The sequence below is a fragment of the Tursiops truncatus genome, chromosome 20 (genome assembly GCF_011762595.2).
Source record: "Tursiops truncatus isolate mTurTru1 chromosome 20, mTurTru1.mat.Y, whole genome shotgun sequence".
NCBI classification, from domain to species: domain Eukaryota; kingdom Metazoa; phylum Chordata; class Mammalia; order Artiodactyla; family Delphinidae; genus Tursiops; species Tursiops truncatus.
This window is the reverse complement of record NC_047053.1, coordinates 51,854,480-51,871,135: the sequence shown is the minus strand read 5'-3', so window position 1 is coordinate 51,871,135 and position 16,656 is coordinate 51,854,480. Positions and strand designations below refer to the sequence as shown.

The 16,656-nt window shown below is 58.3% G+C and overlaps 1 protein-coding gene across 2 annotated transcripts in view; it reads left to right on the top strand.

Annotated features, from left to right (window-relative positions):
- TMEM104 (transmembrane protein 104) overlaps window positions 1-16,656 on the top strand; it is a 57,912-nt gene that overhangs the window by 17,273 nt on the left and 23,983 nt on the right. The window contains exon 8 of one of the 2 annotated variants that reach the window (XM_033847614.2): window positions 199-304. In XM_033847614.2, the coding sequence (XP_033703505.1) occupies window positions 199-304 (106 nt within the window). Of the gene's footprint in view, window positions 1-195; window positions 305-16,656 lie in introns of both variants that reach the window. The other variant, XM_033847613.2, reaches the window with a different exon arrangement.

Sequence of the window (16,656 nt, the reverse complement as noted above, 5' to 3'; positions counted from 1 at the left end):
GCAGCAGGAATAAGGAATAAGGTGCCTGCCCCCAGAGACAGAAAAACGTGGCTTGTGGAGAGTCGGAGCGTGGAACCTGAAGCTGCAGCTGGGGTGGGGGGGGGCGCGGCAGTTGCCCCTGATCAGTAAGGGCAGGTTCTCTCTGCTCCCGGCCAGGCAGGGAGGCCCACACTGAGCCATTGTTCTCTCTATCAGCAGCGCCGTGGGCAACGACTCCTGCGGAGTGGAGGCCGAGGCCAAGTACAACGACACGGACCCGTGCTGGGGGCCCCTGCACCGCGTGGACGCCTACCGCATCTACCTGGTGAGTGGTTTCGCAGGCTGGCCCGGGGGACCAGGGGCCTGGGAGCCGCCCGCCTGCACTCTCGGCTAGAACCTTCCCCAGAGAGGAGAGTCTGCACAGCCCCACAGCCTGGCTAATGACTGGGGCTTTGGTCCCGGGCAGAAAGTGGATCACGTGGCTACAGTGCCAGCCCCAGCGCGTCCCGGCCAGCGGGCTTCCATCGTGTGTGGTTTGGAGTTGGCATTGGCGTTGGTGCCAGCTCCAGGGCCGTGAACTCTTCTAAACTCATCTAGGGGTTTGAAGGGCATGCTTATCAAAGCCCTGTAAGAGGGCCAGGGCTGGCTTTCCGGAAACTTTCCCTGTTTTGACCTTGCTCCCGGCCAGCCCAGGAGCACGTGAGTGGATGCCGGGGTTGCTGGCTAGGCAGGCGGGACTGAGCCATCTCACGGCTGACCCCAGGTACAGACAGCTCTCCAGATCAGGAGGGATCAGCCCAGCTCGCTCCCAGTCTCCCCTGCTCCTCGCAGACAAGGGAAGAAGATGAATGTCCAGGCTCCGTCTTGAGTGCTTTGTGCCGGGGGCGGGCCGGGGGTGGGCGGAGGGGGGAATTGGAGCTGAATAACGCGTCCCACGGGTCTCGGGGAATAAGACGCAAAACCAGAGGCAGGTGTCTGTCTGCCTGCTTTGCAGGCGCGACTCAGAAATGGTTCCCTTTCGCCTGTGCGGTGTCTGTTAATACTCTCTGCTTCCTCCTGGCCCTCCTCAGCCCTGACACAGATTTAGGCACATTAGGCGACACACAGCTTGACACGCGGCCACTTAGCTGCTGTGAAGCGGGACGCGGGACACGGGAGAGCCGGCCTCGCCGGGAGGCTCAGGGTGTCGGCCTCTTGACTTAATTATCCCTATCCTGGCAGAGCTTCCCGCGGCCGCCACCTGTGTTATGCGGCTCTGAATTTGTTAACCCCAAGGACAGCGGAATGGTGGTCTCACCTTCCCAGTCCTATCCTATCGACCTACCCCAGGAGTCCTGTGGCCCCAGCCCCGGGAGAGATTCGTTTTCCTCTGTGCGTTTCTGGAGCAGTCGGGTGGTCAGCTACGGCTAGGAGGGTGTCTTCTAGGAGGACGGTATCTCAGCCGAGGTCCGATGAGACTTCGGTGGCAGGTTAATTTCCCGGCCCCTCCCCCACTTCCCCAGCCTTGGGGGCAGGCAGAGAACTCAGCAGGGCCACCAGGAGAACCCGGGAGAGCGGAGGCCTGTTAGCCTCTCAGCTTTCAACAAACCGTGATTGATACAATTAGCGGAAGTGTTGGTGATTGTAAGGACCCATCTGGAGCTCTAACCGGCACAGTCAGGCAGAAGGAGGAGGTTGAAGAAAGGGTCCCAGGGGCTCAGCACAGACCCGGGAGCAGGTCCAGGATGGAGGGTCAGCGGCGGAGCCCCTCAGGCAGGTCTGTACCGGGGGCGCTGCTGGGGGCTGTGCAGGGTCTGCCTGGCTCATTCCCCCGCGCGTCGGCAGAACAGACACGGAGTGCTGGGAATATTGCTGCCGCCATCGGCCCGATGAGTTATTTAGCAGCGTCGTTACTGCCTTTTTAAACTGTTCTTCCTCTCATTCCTATAAACCTTCCACATGATGGAAGCCTCCCTGCCCGAGTTTCAATAACTGTCTGACCGGATAGAAGGAGCCCTTCAGGAAAGCAGACAGGCATTAATTACAGCCTTTGTCTCCCAGATGCTGCACTTATAGCTCATAAAGCTAATTGCCACCGGGCCCACAGAAGCCGCACGAAATAGCAGGGGCCGGGGCTGAGCAGAAACAGAGCCCCTTCTCTCTGGGTGGTTGACCCCCTCCCACTGCCGGGGACTTCGGTTGGCTCAGAAGGTTTTCGGTTCAGACGTGCTCTTCTGCCTGGTTTGGAGAAATTCAGGGCAGGTGGACCTTCGCGTTGTCTCAGAAGTTACTTTACAACTTTGCATGTGGCTCCCGGGGTCCGCGGCTTCCACAGAGCTGTGCTAAATACCGGGGGGGGGGGGGGGGGGGGGGCTCTGTCCCTCTGCAGGCCACCGCCTCTTAGTGAGTCGGAAGCGGCCTAGCGACTGAAGGAGGGGGTTGGCAGATGTGGGTTTCCTTCCTCCGTCCTGGGTGCTCTGTGACAGGTGCTAACAGCATCTTCCCCTCCCAAGTCCGGCCCGCGGGGCTCATCCCTGCATCCTTGTTCCACCAAGTGGCCCCTTCAGATCATGGGAGAAGAGGGGCATCCTTTCCCCTCGCCCCCCAGTCATTCGTGTTTGGAAGATTGTCCATCCCGCCTAGAGAACCCTGTCGCGCCTCTTTCTACCAGCTGTTTTGTTGCTGCAGCGTTGGCCACGGAGGCGGGCGGGTTTTAAGCCCCCTTCCCACCCCAGGCACCGCCGCTTCTCTGTCTCAGGTACACGATACACCTGTCCGGCCTGCATGTTCAAAAGGACCTCTAATAGCCACTTCTTTTCTATTCCAGGACAGTATTTTTCTGGCTTTAACTTTACGGCTTAATTTTTAGAAAGTCCTCTGGAAGCAGTCTCTTCTGTGTCTTCCCGGGAGTGCTGCTGAGACGCACACACAGAATGAGAATATTTGAGATATTAACTATCTCCAGAGGCCAGCCTGTATAGCATCATGATTACTTGTCAGAAGGGAGCTTTCTCTACCACCAGCTACCGGTCGCCTCCCGAAGCCCTTGACCTTAATGAGTGGAAAATTCCTCCTCCCCTCCCGTAGCCTGTGACCTCTGTCCACATCCTGTGATTCCCATGCAGCTGATATGAGTCAGTTTCTCCCTCTCCCTCCTTGAAGTAGCCGCAGAGCAGGGCGCCGTGAGGTGGGGGTGGTCCCGTGAGTCACACGTGCCCCCAGGGCGTCCCAGCAAGACGCCACAGCTGGAGCCAGCAGGGACCTGGGCCCCCCGTCATGAGGGCCCGTGAGAATTAGCATCAGGATCTGATCTTCCGGGCCCCACCGCCCACCCCTCATGCTCCTTTGAAGTATCAAATGGGACAGTGTTGATGCCCCAGCGCTTTCAGACCCGCAACCTTGCCTCCAGGCTGGGGAACGTCATGGGATCTCTCTGCAGAGCATCTCTGGCTTGAGTAGGAAACAAAGTCAGAATTTAGCATTTCATTTTCTATGTGCTGAGGAAGAGTCAGGAGCTGCTGGTGAATGGCAGGGTCATGTGGAAATGAGTTCCATCCAGGAATCGTACTGTCCTGAGTGTCTGGGAGGCAGGACGTGTGTCGCTGTCCCCTTGAGTCAAGGGCACTGCCCGGCGCTCTTGTTCTCCTTCCTCATTCCTGCAGGGCCGTCCGGCCTCATTTGCGCCCCAGGCCCCGTCGGTACCGTCTCCTGGAGAGTGTCAGAGGGAAGTCCTGGGGGGACAGTGGGACTCCCCGAGTGCTGAAGCCTCCTCACTGCCGGCAGGAGCGGCCTCCACAGCTTACAGGTGGACAGGTGCCGCTGCGGCACCGGCGGCCCAGCAGGCCCCGGCTGGGCAGAGCCGGGCCCGCAGATGGCAGAGTGGAGCTCATCCTGGCTGGAGACCCAGCCGCAAACTGGCAGCGTGGGGCAGGGGGCCCCTCGTGGGCTGCTTTGAGACAGGACAAGGTCACCCTGGCTTGCCGTGCTGCCTTGAACGCAGGAGCTGTGAGGTCCACCTCCAGGGTCTGGGGCTGAGCTGGGAGAGAGGTGCAGCCTGGCAGGTGACCTGCCACCCACTGCCGGACAGAGGGGCCTCTCCCTGCAGACACCCCTTGAAGAAACAGGGTATGTGTTGGGGGCTGCAGGCGGGGTTCTGCCTACTGAACTCTCTTCCTAAAGGAGCAGGTCAGTCTGATTCGGGCTCAGGTTAGCGGTGAAGTGTCCTGGTCTCTCCTCCTCTGGCAGGAGGCTGTTTTCTGAGTCCGTCTTGTCTCAGCCTCACACGGCAACGCTTGCCTGTGCCACCGGCAACGTTTAAATAGCGCGCGCTTCCCTTTTTATTTTTATTTATGTATTTGGCTGCTCCGGGTCTTAGTTGCGGGATGCGGGCATGTGGGATCTAGTTCCCGGACCAGGGATCGAACCCGGGCCCCCTGCATTGGGAGCACAGAGTCCTAACCACTGGGCCACCAGGGAGGTGCCACACGATCCCCTTTTTAAAACCCAACAGTCTCTTTCTAGAACGGTACCATTCAGGGGGAGAAACATCCCTTGTGCTGGGGGGTGGAGAACGGAGTGACGTACCCGCGCAGAGGCGCCAGGCCGAGCACTGCCAGGTCCTTCCTGCTGTGTGGTTTGCATCAGTGTAGCGAGTTACCCGTTACTTTCTAGTTTCCAAACAGTAAGGTCTGTGGCCTCATCCCATTTCACAGCAGAGAAAACTGAGACTTGGAGACCGTGACTTCCCCAGGGTCTCTGAGCTGAGGCAGAGATGAGAGCCCAGAAACGAGGGGGCAGGTCACGCGTGCTCATCAGCCCTGGGAGCCTGACGTTTGCAGAGGTTGGGGCGACGCTGCCCCAGGATGGCATCTGCTCAGTGACCTGTGTCTGCGCATCCTGCCCATCTGCCTGACTGACCTGCTGTCTTCCTGCCGCCCCTCACTCCTGGGTAGCGAGATGGGCTTCTTCCGTTCACTCGAGTAGCGCTGGAGCTCAGAGCGTCTGCCCAAGGACGTCTCCCTTCCCTGCCACCGTCTCTCTCTCTGTTCTTTCAATAGCAACCACGGTACCCTGGAACTGTGGCATCTGCTAATAAGTGGGTCACCACTGCCATTGCTTGAATGTTTATTCTTAGCGACGCTGGGGCAGGAGGTGGTCTAGACGCCTTCAGGATCAGTGAGGAGGGAAAGTTAGTGTGAAGCAACAAGGCTCAGCGGCAGCAGTGACTTCACGGGACCTGGGGACTCTCGGGGACACCTCCAGGGGCACCAGCCTGTGCCCCTAGAGCACAGCCCCAGTAGGAGACAGTGTGAGCGCCGCCCCTGGATTTGCACAACGTGGGGAACCCGGAAGGAAGCAGAGACCATGGCGAGACAGGCAGGGTGGTCCTGGAGGGCAAGCGCAGTGCTCCCAGGATGGGCCGTCTTCATGCAGGAGTCTGATGGGTTGGCTCCGTCCGCAGATGGAGAGCAGGGCCCTAAGTGCAGTAAACGGACCAGTGGCAGTTTCCCTTCTTTGGGGACATCGCGCTCCTGTCTGCCTCTGGTGGGTTGGGACCTAGCCCAGCACCAACGCGGAACAAGCCAAGAGGAGGTTCCCGGCCACCTGGGCAAGAAGTGGGTTGCTTACAGGGTCTGGGACGTCAAGGCGCCTCCCTCATAGGATGGGGACTGTTTGGAGACCTGCCTGGGCTACCAGGGAAGCCCGTCTTCTTTCCCTTCCTTTCCTCCCTTCCTAACCCTGATATCAGCTCCTCGTTTGGTTCTGGAGGCTCCTGGAAGGTCAGTTTTGTTGTGCTTCACCCTTTCCTCGCCGCTCGCCGGTGGGAAGATGCCGGTCATGCTGGGCAACCCCCTGCAGGTGCGGCGAGCAGAGTAGCTCTCCCGACCCGGGCCGGTCCCACCCCGACTTGGTGGGGGGTCTGCGGTCGTCTGCCAGCTCATCTGGCCCCCCGGGAGGCCTTGTGTCTCAGGGTGCTAGCCCCCCAGGTGCCGAGCCTCTGCTTTCAGCCCACGGTCCTGGGTCTCAAGGGAGAAAGCATTTCTGCCCAACACCCTAAAACTGCATGTACCCAGTCTGCAGACAGGCAGGCGCTCTTGCTGAGTAAATTCTAACTTCAAACAGTGGCCGGCGCTCAGGTTGAAAGGACTGACTTTAAAGGATTGGCTTGTCTCTTCTTTCTCAAGGATATCAACAATACAGGGGCAGGCCTGCATTTTTCCTCCTCCCTCCCTCCCTCCCTCCCTCCCTCCCTTCCTCCCTTTCCTAGGAAGCTGTCTCTATGGCTCATCCAGGGAATGGCTGCTTGTGTTTCATTGTGCTTTCCATCCCCCCCCCCCCAGCCCTTTCTAAATGAAGTTCAGATCACGCTGTCACTCACTCTGACACTATGGCTTGTCTCTCCAGCTCCTGCCAAGGGACCCCAAGGGCACCCCCGTCACTGCCCCCCCACTGCTACTGGTGTCTGGGCACAGCGTCCGGTCCATCCCCAGTGCCAGCTCAGCTGCTGCCCAGCATTGCTCAGGACCAGCCCTCACCTTTCCGAGGAGACCTGGGTAGCGCCTCGCTGGACCACGGTGACCCCCTCCTCCCTGACCCCCAGTGCCTTGGGGTGTTTGGCCCGAGCTCCCTCCAGCTCAGTGAGAGGACTGTTTTTATTTTTAACGCGGCTCTCGGGGACATGGGTTCTGTCCGCCAGCGTTAAGCTCGCCATCCATCACCCCCCACGTCCTGCCTCTGCGATGGCTGATGCCTGACACACCAGCTTAGAGGACGGCGCTGACTCCCCTGTGCCATCCGCTCCGAGCTCCCGGTAAAGATAGCAGGTGACGGGCGTCAGGATCACAAGACAGTCCACACCACCCCCTCCACGAGCCCTGGAAGCTGCTCACCGGCTGAGCTCGAGTCCTCTGGCCTTTCTTCCGTCCTGGTGGATGAAGGGAACTCGGTTGTAGCGCCTGAGCCAGGTGAACTGCCCAGACCCCCTTCTCACAGTGGCAGCTCGAGTGTCTCTCTGACCCTGTTAGAATGTCCCCGACCTCTGCCCCCGTCTCCGTCGTCTGGAAAGTAACGAGTACCTCCTTACAATAGGACTTGCCCAGGGCACAGGCCACTTTTACCCTGAGCACGTGGGAAACTGTCGGTTTGGCTCGTCTGGTGTCTCGTCCTTTCTCCCTGCCCCCTCCCCCAGTTCACTCAGGGACGGGCACTGCGATGGGGAAAGTTGTCTGTGCGCCACAACCGGACGGCCCCTGCCAGCAGCCGCGGCTTGTAAGAAGCCCCAGGATATGAAAATCCCATCGTATAAAACGAACTCAGCGGGTAATCGTTTGTTACAAAACAATTCGATACTTTGCAGAAGGGCTCGCCGCAGGTTTCTCTGGAGCACTTACTTTCCCTAGTGCGCATAAAACGTTATTCTGTGGAAATTAAGTATCTGTAAATAGAACTTTTAGAGACCCATCTCTTGGGTAAAGCGAATCCACATGTTTGTGTGTAAAGTGCAGGAGTCCAGAGCCCATTTCACGGAGAAATAGGCCGACATGGGGTTGGCGTGGACATCACAGGCAGACGGATACACACACACGCGCACGTGCACACACACGGGGCCCCAAGCCGGGAAGGCGTCACGGAGCTTGTTAAGAATACACCCACGACCCACACTCATGCACAGGCCAGTTTGGTTGGGAAACTTCCCAATAAGTCTCCCTGGGGAGTGTTCATCCCTGCTGGGGACCTTCTGCACTGCGCTCTTTCAGGACCATTTCTACCCACACTTCACGCTGATCCCGGGCACGCCCTCAGCTGGAGGCTTCTTTATTCGTGCGCAGCGTGATCGGTGATGCAGAGCTGCTGTTCTTGCTTCATGCGCTCCCCGGGCTGGTCCTGGCCACTGACCCAGGTGTGTGTGTCCACGTCTGTGTGCTTTTAGTCAGTCCCCCCAGAAGCTGCTCTAGGCAAACTCCCAAAACGCCACAGCTGAGGCCATCTCCAGACTCTGCATCCCCTCTGCTTGCAGACCTCCCATTTCTGGGCAAAGAGCTAAAAAAAATGACTTTGTATTCTTTAAGGAAATGTCCCAGTTGTCAAGTTCAGATCCTTACTCTCCCCTGCTCCTTTTTTTGGCTTCATTTCCCAAAAAGTATAAGAAAGAACTATAGGAAATACAGCAGCCTTCCAGTTGTTTTAAGAGTAATATGGAATGTTCTTAAACATCTTGTGCTAAGGAGGGTCAAAACTGTTTACGCTAAACCACGTTCCTCCTTCAGCTCCATGTCTCTCTGATGCTTTCATTCCATAGCTGAATCCGTGGTCCTCGCGACGGCCCTGCTGACTTCTGTGAGGCTGTGCTACCCCCTGAATGATACTTGCTCTCTGTTACAGGGCGTCTGTTATAAACAGAATCTGCTGTCTTTCTAAATAGTGTCCCAGGGCCCTGGCAGTAATTGTTTAATTAAATAAAGCGCTCATTCTAAAGTAATAAGCGTGCTCCGCCATGTGGCTGGTGTCCCAACCGGAGGCCCAGCAAACCGTGCGGAGACTAAAAGTATCTATGGGCACGTTCCCCAGCCTGCAGGCTGGCCCCGAGGAGAAAGCGGCAGCTAAGGAACCCCGAAGCGTTCTCAGCCAGCAGAAGGGCGCCTGGCACACGGACGTGATTAGGCAGAGCTGAACAATTAGGGTGCATATCAATGATGACATCCGATTAAGTAGCACAAACTTGGGATGTCTCGTGAATTAGCCGAGAGTAGGCCAAGGTACGTTTTAATAAGCCTTCGCGTGCAAAGGGAGGTACCGCAGAGGGCACTGCTGAGCAGATGCTGTGTGAAGCCAGAAGGAAGGGTCACAGAGCCCAGCAGGGCACGTTGAGTTGAGCTACAGGAAGAACTTCCTTTAGCCGCAGATTGAGATGCACTCTGGAAACCTGGACAGGAGGAGGGAAGAGGCTGCCGGGCCGGGTTAGAGGCTGACCAGGGCTGGAAGGCCCCCCCCAGTTTGTGACACCCAAGCAGTTCTGGCAGGAGAACTTCTCGCTGCTGTTTCAGGAGGCCGTGCTGCACCCGAGGGGTGGGTCACCAGCCTCCAGGGACACTGCCCAGCCCTCTCCCCACCCCCGGTCAGGAACAATAACCTCAACTGAGTCTCAGAGCTTGGCTCCAGGACCGCTGGTACTTATTAAAAATACAGATCCCTGGGTTGCACCCCAGGCCTAATGTAGCAGCACCTAGGACCGCAAGGCCCAGGAATCTGCATGTTCCACCTGTTCTGAGGGTGATTCTGTGTCCTCTGCCCTTTGAGAAAGTCTGCTGGCCGAGGCCCTCTCGCAGCGATAAGTGGTCTTGCTGACACCCAGCCTCCCGGGGAGAGGCCTGCTCTGGTCTCCCTTGGATCTGCTCCCCAAGCTGCAGCTGAAGAGGCAGTGGTCAGGGCCCCGCCAAGCCTCCTCCAGGGAGAGACGGGGCAGGCGTCGCAGGTCTCCAGCCTGGCTGCCGGTGCGTCACTGCAGACAGGGAGCAGCTGCACTCCAGCTTTGACCAGACTGGTTTCAGACTTCGAGTGTCCCCAGGAGAAGAGGGCCTCCAGCAGTACCCCTTTGCCAGCGGCTGCTTTGTTACCTGTGGCCAACAGGTCCCGCCCGGTCCCTTCCTCGTGGAGCCCACAGCGTGCCAGCCCCACAGAGAGGCCTTGGCCTCTGACCATCCACTAGGGAGGGAGCCGGGGGTCATTAGCGTGGTTTCTTATACCCGACTCCACGGAGCTCGTTAATCAGCCCCCTTGCCTTGCCGGCTCCCCTCCCTCCCCACCTCCAAGGTTACTCGGTGCCCCGCAAAGAATCCTGCTGCTTTCCGTTTATTTCGAGGTCAGGGGTCAGCAGGGGAGAGGTGGAGCCAGTCCGCCCGTGCTCTCTGCAGGGCTTCCGCGTCCCGGGCCCTGACTTCCTTCCCTCCCTCCGCTCCAGCCCTGGCCCCGCTCTTCCTGCGCAGAGATGAGCGGGAAGAGTTGGGGGGGGCGGGGGTGCCTGCGCATCCGCAGTGATTATCCGGCACCTCTCCGGGAGCATCACACAGGCAGCAGGCAGTTGAGGTGACAGAGGGCAATGGCTCCGCCTCCTCGTGTCCCCGGGGCGGGGCCAGCGGAAGCAGTCAGATTCCAGCAGGTTACTGGAGACGCTAACAGCCCTGCGGGTCCTAAGGGTCCACGGGGCTCACGTCCCGCCCAGCACCCAGGGTATCTGAGCAGCTTCGTTCTTGACAGAATCCGGTGGTTGGGGGTGTGGGTGCTTTTTTCCGAGGGAACTGAGAGCCCAGAGGCTCCCCAGCCCCTGTTACTCATAACACAGTCCATGATACAGGGTGTTACCTGCCCACCCGTTCCCCTCAAGTCCTCCAGTTCTGAGGACCTGTAAGGCCCAGTTGATCTCTAGTCTGGCCGCGGCAGCTGTTCCCCAGCCCCTGGATCATGGGGCCAATAGCTCCAGCTTCCTCGTGTCTGTGAGGCAGCGTTTAAGTTCAGCCGGCCCTGGGGGAGGGACGCCAGGTACCCATCCTCTCCCCTTGTTTGACAGCCAGCAGAAATAGGCCGGGCCACAGAGCTGGCTTTGATTCTCTGCAGACAGATTTCAGTGGCTAAAAAGTGGGAAGGGGTCAACCCAGCCTGCGGTGCCCAGGAAGTTGTCATCTGTGCAGCTGTTCACTGTGCCCAAGGAGAGGTTGCCGCGCTCTTCTGGGGCTTTCAAACTCTGCTGCCCGTGAGCAGAGCCCTGCCTCCCCCGTGAGACCTGTTCTCTTCTCGCCGTAGAGGGCTGCTTCAGAGCCTGCCCCGGGCTTGTACACCTCCTTGCTCGGGCTCACCGCCAAGCCCTGGGTCAACGTTTTCATGCATCTGTCACTGCACCCAGCTGGACAGGGAGTCCCAGCCATGCCCCCTCTCCTCTGGCCCCCAGAACTTACAGTTCTAACGTTCCAAGTCCCTTTCAGATCTCCTCCCGTGAGAACAGAGAGGACTCCCACGCTGGGGATTCCGAGGGGGGCCTTGGAGCCCGGGCGCCCGGGCTGCTTGTCCAAGGAGAGGTACCTCCTCCCAGCGTGAGAATTGCCCCAGGGTCCTGAGGCGTTTCTGTTTCTGACATTTCATTCTTTCAGCCTGGTTTTAGGTAAATCTGACTGCCATCTCCGTACTTAAAATCCTTTAGAAACTCCTCTCTGCAAGGCAGCTCTAAACTCCTTCACGGGACGTGGTCTGCTCTAATCTCCTCCTGGAACTTTCTCTCTCACCACCGCCCCACCCTCACTGGCCACTGTCCTCCACAGACGCCGGGTACTTTCACGGCTCTGTGCCCTTCACGTGCCTTCCGCTCGCTTCAGAGCCCGACAAGCACTCGCTCATTCCAGACTGAGCTCAGGGACCCCCGCCCCTCACCCGCGCGTGGCGGTGATCGGACTCTTATCCGTGTTCAATTCCTTGGCCTCACCGTGAGCTCCTCGAGGTTAGGGCCATGCCTTATCCACCTTTCAGTCCAGAGCCAGCACGGGGCTGCCCGCAGGGGGGTTGCTCCACGAGCATCTGAGTGGACGAGACCCTTCAGGCGGGCCGCCGTCACGGGGTCTGCGGCCGGGCAAGGGTGCGAGACCCTCCATCAGCCCTTGGACCTGCTGACGCCCAGGGCTCACCACAGCTGGCGGCCGCTGCTCCGGCCAGAAAACCTCCCCGTCCAGCCGACCCCTCCTTCCCCAGAGGCATGGCCGTCCTCTGCTCCTTGGTGCTGGGACAGAAGCTGCCCCTCAGCGAGGGCTTAGGGGCCCCCTATCTTTGGCGGCTGAAGGTAGCGGAGAGCAGTCCGAAGCCATCCAGGTGGCAGGAGGTCGAGGATGGCTCACCACCCATCTCCTTCTCTGCCACCTCTTGGCACCTGGAGTGTGAGAAGTGAAGTATTAGAACAGGTACCATCTCCAAAGTCCAGTCTTTTTCCCCAGGCAGAGCCCCCAGCCTTCCACCTGTTTCACCCCGCTTCCCACATCCTCACACACCCCCCGTCCCTCCCCAGCTCCTTGTCATAATGTCCTTAAAGCCCACCTAGTTCAAGGTCAAGCCCCTTGGTCTTTCGCCTGGATGTGGCAGGGTGGGGGGAATGGACCCTCCCCTCCCCGCCCCGGTCTCTTTCACACCTGTGAGAAGCCAGCCCGTCCTTTTTAAACCCTGATGGCTTAACATCATCGAGTGAGTGACTGCGTGGGTTTTCCACAATATTTATCTTTTCTCCCCAAATCACAAGGGTTGCAGCTCTGGCATCAAATCCTTGGAGCTCTGCCCACCACTGGTTACCATCTGGCTTTTCAGCTGAGAAAGAGACAACACAGGCACCCAGGCTTGTCCTCCAATAAGACCACAAGGACGGCAGCAGCCGTGCCAGGCTGATGCCATCAGACCAGACCAGCCCTCCTGGCCCGGCCCTGGGAGCCAGCCTGGAAGGGACATGGAGGGGGTGTTGGAGAGACTCTTTCTCTAGGACGTAATCGAGGGAGGCAGTCAAGTGCTCCAAAGGAGGACTGGGCCTTGGATACAGACAGCCTGACCTCTGATCTCAGCTGTCTTGGTTATTATGAGATCTTAGACAAGTTAGTTAACCCCCTCAACCTCAGTTTTTTTAAGATGGAGACAGTAACCGACTTGTAGGGTGTCAGGATTCAAAAGCGATCTTAGATGGAAGATACTGTTGTGTCTGGGTACTCAGGAGGCGCGCGGTAATGTTGGTTCACTTGCCCATTGGTTCTCTGAGCCTCCTTCTTCCCCACCCCCGCACAGAGCCTTCCTTCTCTGAGAGGTGGCTTAGTCTCCTGGGGAGTGTCCGGAAGCAGGAGTAGGCTCTGGGCGGAAGAGTGGCCTGATTGGGGGCAGAGCCCTCCCTCGCTGCCAACAGCATCCCCTCAGAACTGGGGGCTTGGAGGTGATGTGGGCATGACACCCGGACCGGGTGCATGGGACGCCACCTGACTCCAGAGACCGGGAGGGGATTGTGATGTGATGGTGGAGACCACTGGCTGGGAGCCACAGTGTATGTTCTGGAAAGACCCGGGCTCCCTCCAGCAGTGGTCACAGCACACGCCAGGCCACCCTGCACTGGAGGAGCCTCCCGTGGGCTGTGACATTTCACCCCCTCCCAGGTCGCTCCTCCCACCATCTCTAAAACTGCGTGAAGCAGCCAGGCTCCTTGGTAGGACATCACGGTGCTTGATCATAGAAGTTTGGGATGAATTTCCCAACCTATCTTTTTCACCATCTATGGGTTCGGGAGGAGATATGCTCTTTTTTTTTTTTTTTTTTGCCTCCCAGAGCAAAAACCATAAAGCTGGGTACAAACCTCAGGTCCCTAAGTAGGGATTTTCTATCTCATCTGAGTAAGGCGGGGGGTTGATTAGAGAAGCGGGCTCGGAAAAGGAAGTTACAGTTATTTGGGTTCTTTCCTAGGTCTGTTCTGTTTCCAGCTGCCTTGAAAGAAAGGGAAGCAGGCAGCTTTGAGGGAGGGATCTGGGGATGTTTTCAACTGTCAAACAGTCCAGGCAGCCTTTCAGTCAGTGTGTCTGGGGAGTCACAGAGCGAGCCTGAGACCTGCCCTCTGCGTGCATGGTTGTCTCCGGGCTGACAGGGCTGAGATCGCATCACCCAGGCTCCTTGAGAGCTGGGGAGCGATGCGCCAGGGGCCTGGGCCGTCCTGTGCCCAGCCCTCCCCTCTCAGAGCTGGAGCCCGCATCCTGTGCAGTTGCCGCGTCGGCTCAGTCCGGGGGGCCTCTCTGCCGTTGCCTTCCAGGCCGCCCCCTCCCCAGCCACAGAGCGGCTGAACTCACAGCCTGTAGGAGGCAGCACTCTGGGCTTCGACAGCCAGAGCTGCCCGTGTGCACGGGGTTGGGAGAGCAGCCACCCCTTCTGTGGTCCCTCCCCGAAATCCCTCCCAGGCTCCCCGGTATCAGAGACAAAGAGCGTGTTCACCAGTACCTTGGCAGAGGTCGTTCAGGCACCCCCGCCCTGGCCAGTCTGTGTTGCTGCCGGGAAGGTGCCCCAGCATTTCATCCTCTTCTCGGTGAATTGTGCGTGGGGAGAGGTCTTTTGTCCCGGCCAGCCCCCTGATCCCCGGGTCTGACAGGCGGGCGAGTTCCTGCCGTGTGGGTTTGGTTTCTTGCCTCTGTTCTGTAGCTCAGTGGCTACGTAAGAACTCCCTGGGGAATCTTAACTTCTGGCCTCGCCCTGGGGCTCGGCGCCTTGCTCTCCTGGGCTTAGTGTCTGCCGGCAGCACGCGCTCACCTTTTGATGAGCGCTACAGATGTTACGAGTCTCGGAGCTCACTCAGTCCGAATGGGGCTGAATTGTTTGACAGAAGTGGACTTTGTTTTCTGCTGAAGGGCATCATGAGATAACAGCTGGGTTTATAGAGTTGACGTCTATGCTCCAGAATCACACGCTGGTTTAGAATATCTGGGCGTCAACCCTCCACTTTCTTTTAAATTTATTTTAAATTTATTTATTTTTGGCTGCATTGAATCTTCGTTGCTGCGCGCGGGCTTTCTCTAGTTGCAGCGAGCGGGGGCTGCTCTTCGTTGCCGTGCACGGGCTTCTTATTGCCATGGCTTCTCTTTTTGTGGAGCACAGGGTCTAGGCGCGCGGGCTCAGTAGTTGTGCCTCACGGACCTAGCTGCTCTGCGGCATGTGGAATATTCCCGGACCAGGGATCGAACCCGTGTCCCCCGCACCAGCAGGCAGATTCCCAACCACTGCACCACCAGGGAAGTCCTAGCCCTCCTCCACTTTCACCTTCAGGCATCACCTGAATCTTTCAGTCTTTCAACCCATTCAGCAAGCAACTCCGAAGTACCTTCTAGGTGAGGGTTGGGGAAGCTGGGGAGGGACCCAGGGACACTAAGACAGGGTGACTCGCCCTAAGCAGCGCATCTGGGGAGGGTGCCTGTCAGACAGGCCACGCCTGCAAGGCTGGAGAGGCGTCCAGCCTCCATCCGTCTCCATCACTCCTTCTCCACCCGGTAAGCGTATTGGAGGGATCGGTGAGTAAGAGGTTGGCAGCGCCCCCATCGTTGCTGGCTTGGTCGTCTGAAGCCCAGCAGTCTATCCCGGCAGGAGCCCCCTCCCACAGCAGGGCTCTTCACGCTCTCGGGGTCAGCCCCTCCCTGCCCTGTCGGGGAAGGTTGTCATTTCTGAAACCTCATTCTCAGAGCTTCCTGTGAGTTTGCCAGTCCTCCTGCAGGATCAGGTGACCTCCTCTAGGTGGCGCGATGCCTCTCGTCTCAGGGTTTGGGCAGAGAGGCTGTGCTGGTGGACGGTTTGCTGGGTCCAGTGCACAAGCTGCTGACGCCGCTCCAGCCCTACCCCCTGTTCTCATTCCCTCACGTCATGCATTGCATCTGCATCATGACTGATCCTCCATGCTTGGTACTTGAGAACTTGAACTCCCCCTGAAGAGCGCTTGGGGTGGAGGTGCTGGAAGTCCAATGGGAATAGTATCGACCTAACATTCTGTGGCCGGAGGTCGTCACTCAGCTTCACTTGTTCCAATTCCCCCTCCCGGGATGTTGGGAGGACAGGTGGGCTGTGATACCGCGAGGATGTGCTGATCCTTGCTGGGGTCACACGGCCAGGGCTGCTGTGTACTGAGTACCTTCTCTGCACACGTAACGTGCTCTGGGAAGTTCACAAGTGCTCTAGGGTCTCGCTGTTAGCTGGAACAACATTAGGATTCAGACCCCCGCCCTGAGCATGTGACCCCGAAGCCTCTGGTCCCTCCGCTGTCCTTCACTGCCTCAGAACGCACCTCCTTCTCATGGCTGGATCACCAGACATTGTCATTCAAGTTGGGAAAATACAAACTCCCAAACCAAAACGTTCACAGCCACTTGAGGGGTAAAAATAGAATCTTGAGCATTTCTTCGCTGCACCTCAAGGACGCGTTGAAAGTTCAGCTCCCGTCTAGGGACGGGTTCGTGCTGAGTTTCCATTAACCCCAATTAACCCTTAACCCTTAGCGCCCAACAAGGACAGCCCTGTCAGCAGCAGGGCGTCCGTTTCCTTTGTCATTTGAAGGAACCTCCAGGACCAGTCCACAGAGCTCAGCCGTGCCCTCGGTGTGTGGCCGCCTCTGAGTGAACTGGCTCCCTGGGGCCCCGTGTACTGGGTCGTCAGCCCCACGGGTCCCTGTGTGTTTAGGTAGATCAGGCAGCATAGCGCCATTCCCCCTTCCAAGACTTTTTGCTTCGTCACTAACAAGAGAAGCCGGAGTCCCCCCAGCGCCCTAGTACAAGGAGGCTCCAAGTGGATCTGCCGCTCTTTTATGTTGAAAGTCAGGAACTGACAGCTGAAGTGAGAGAAAGGTGCTGATGCCTGAGTTCTTGTCTCTGGGAAGCTCCATCTCACTACACCATGGGAGCCACAGACAAACCAAAAAATGCTTATTTTTAGAGGGAAATAAGTAGGTAAGCAGGCAGTCCAAGGACTGGCCATCCAGCCAGTTACCCAGCCAGGCAGGGCGTCACCTCCTTCAGCTCCAAGCCCTCTCTCGGCCCGGGAACGATGGGACACCAAAGAAGCGTTGCTTTGGTGCTTTGAGGGCCACTGCTGGTTTCCCTGACCATCTGGCCTTTGTCCCCCCGGATCCTATCCCTTTGCTCACGCCAACGTCGGGGGCAGGGCTGGGAGGGA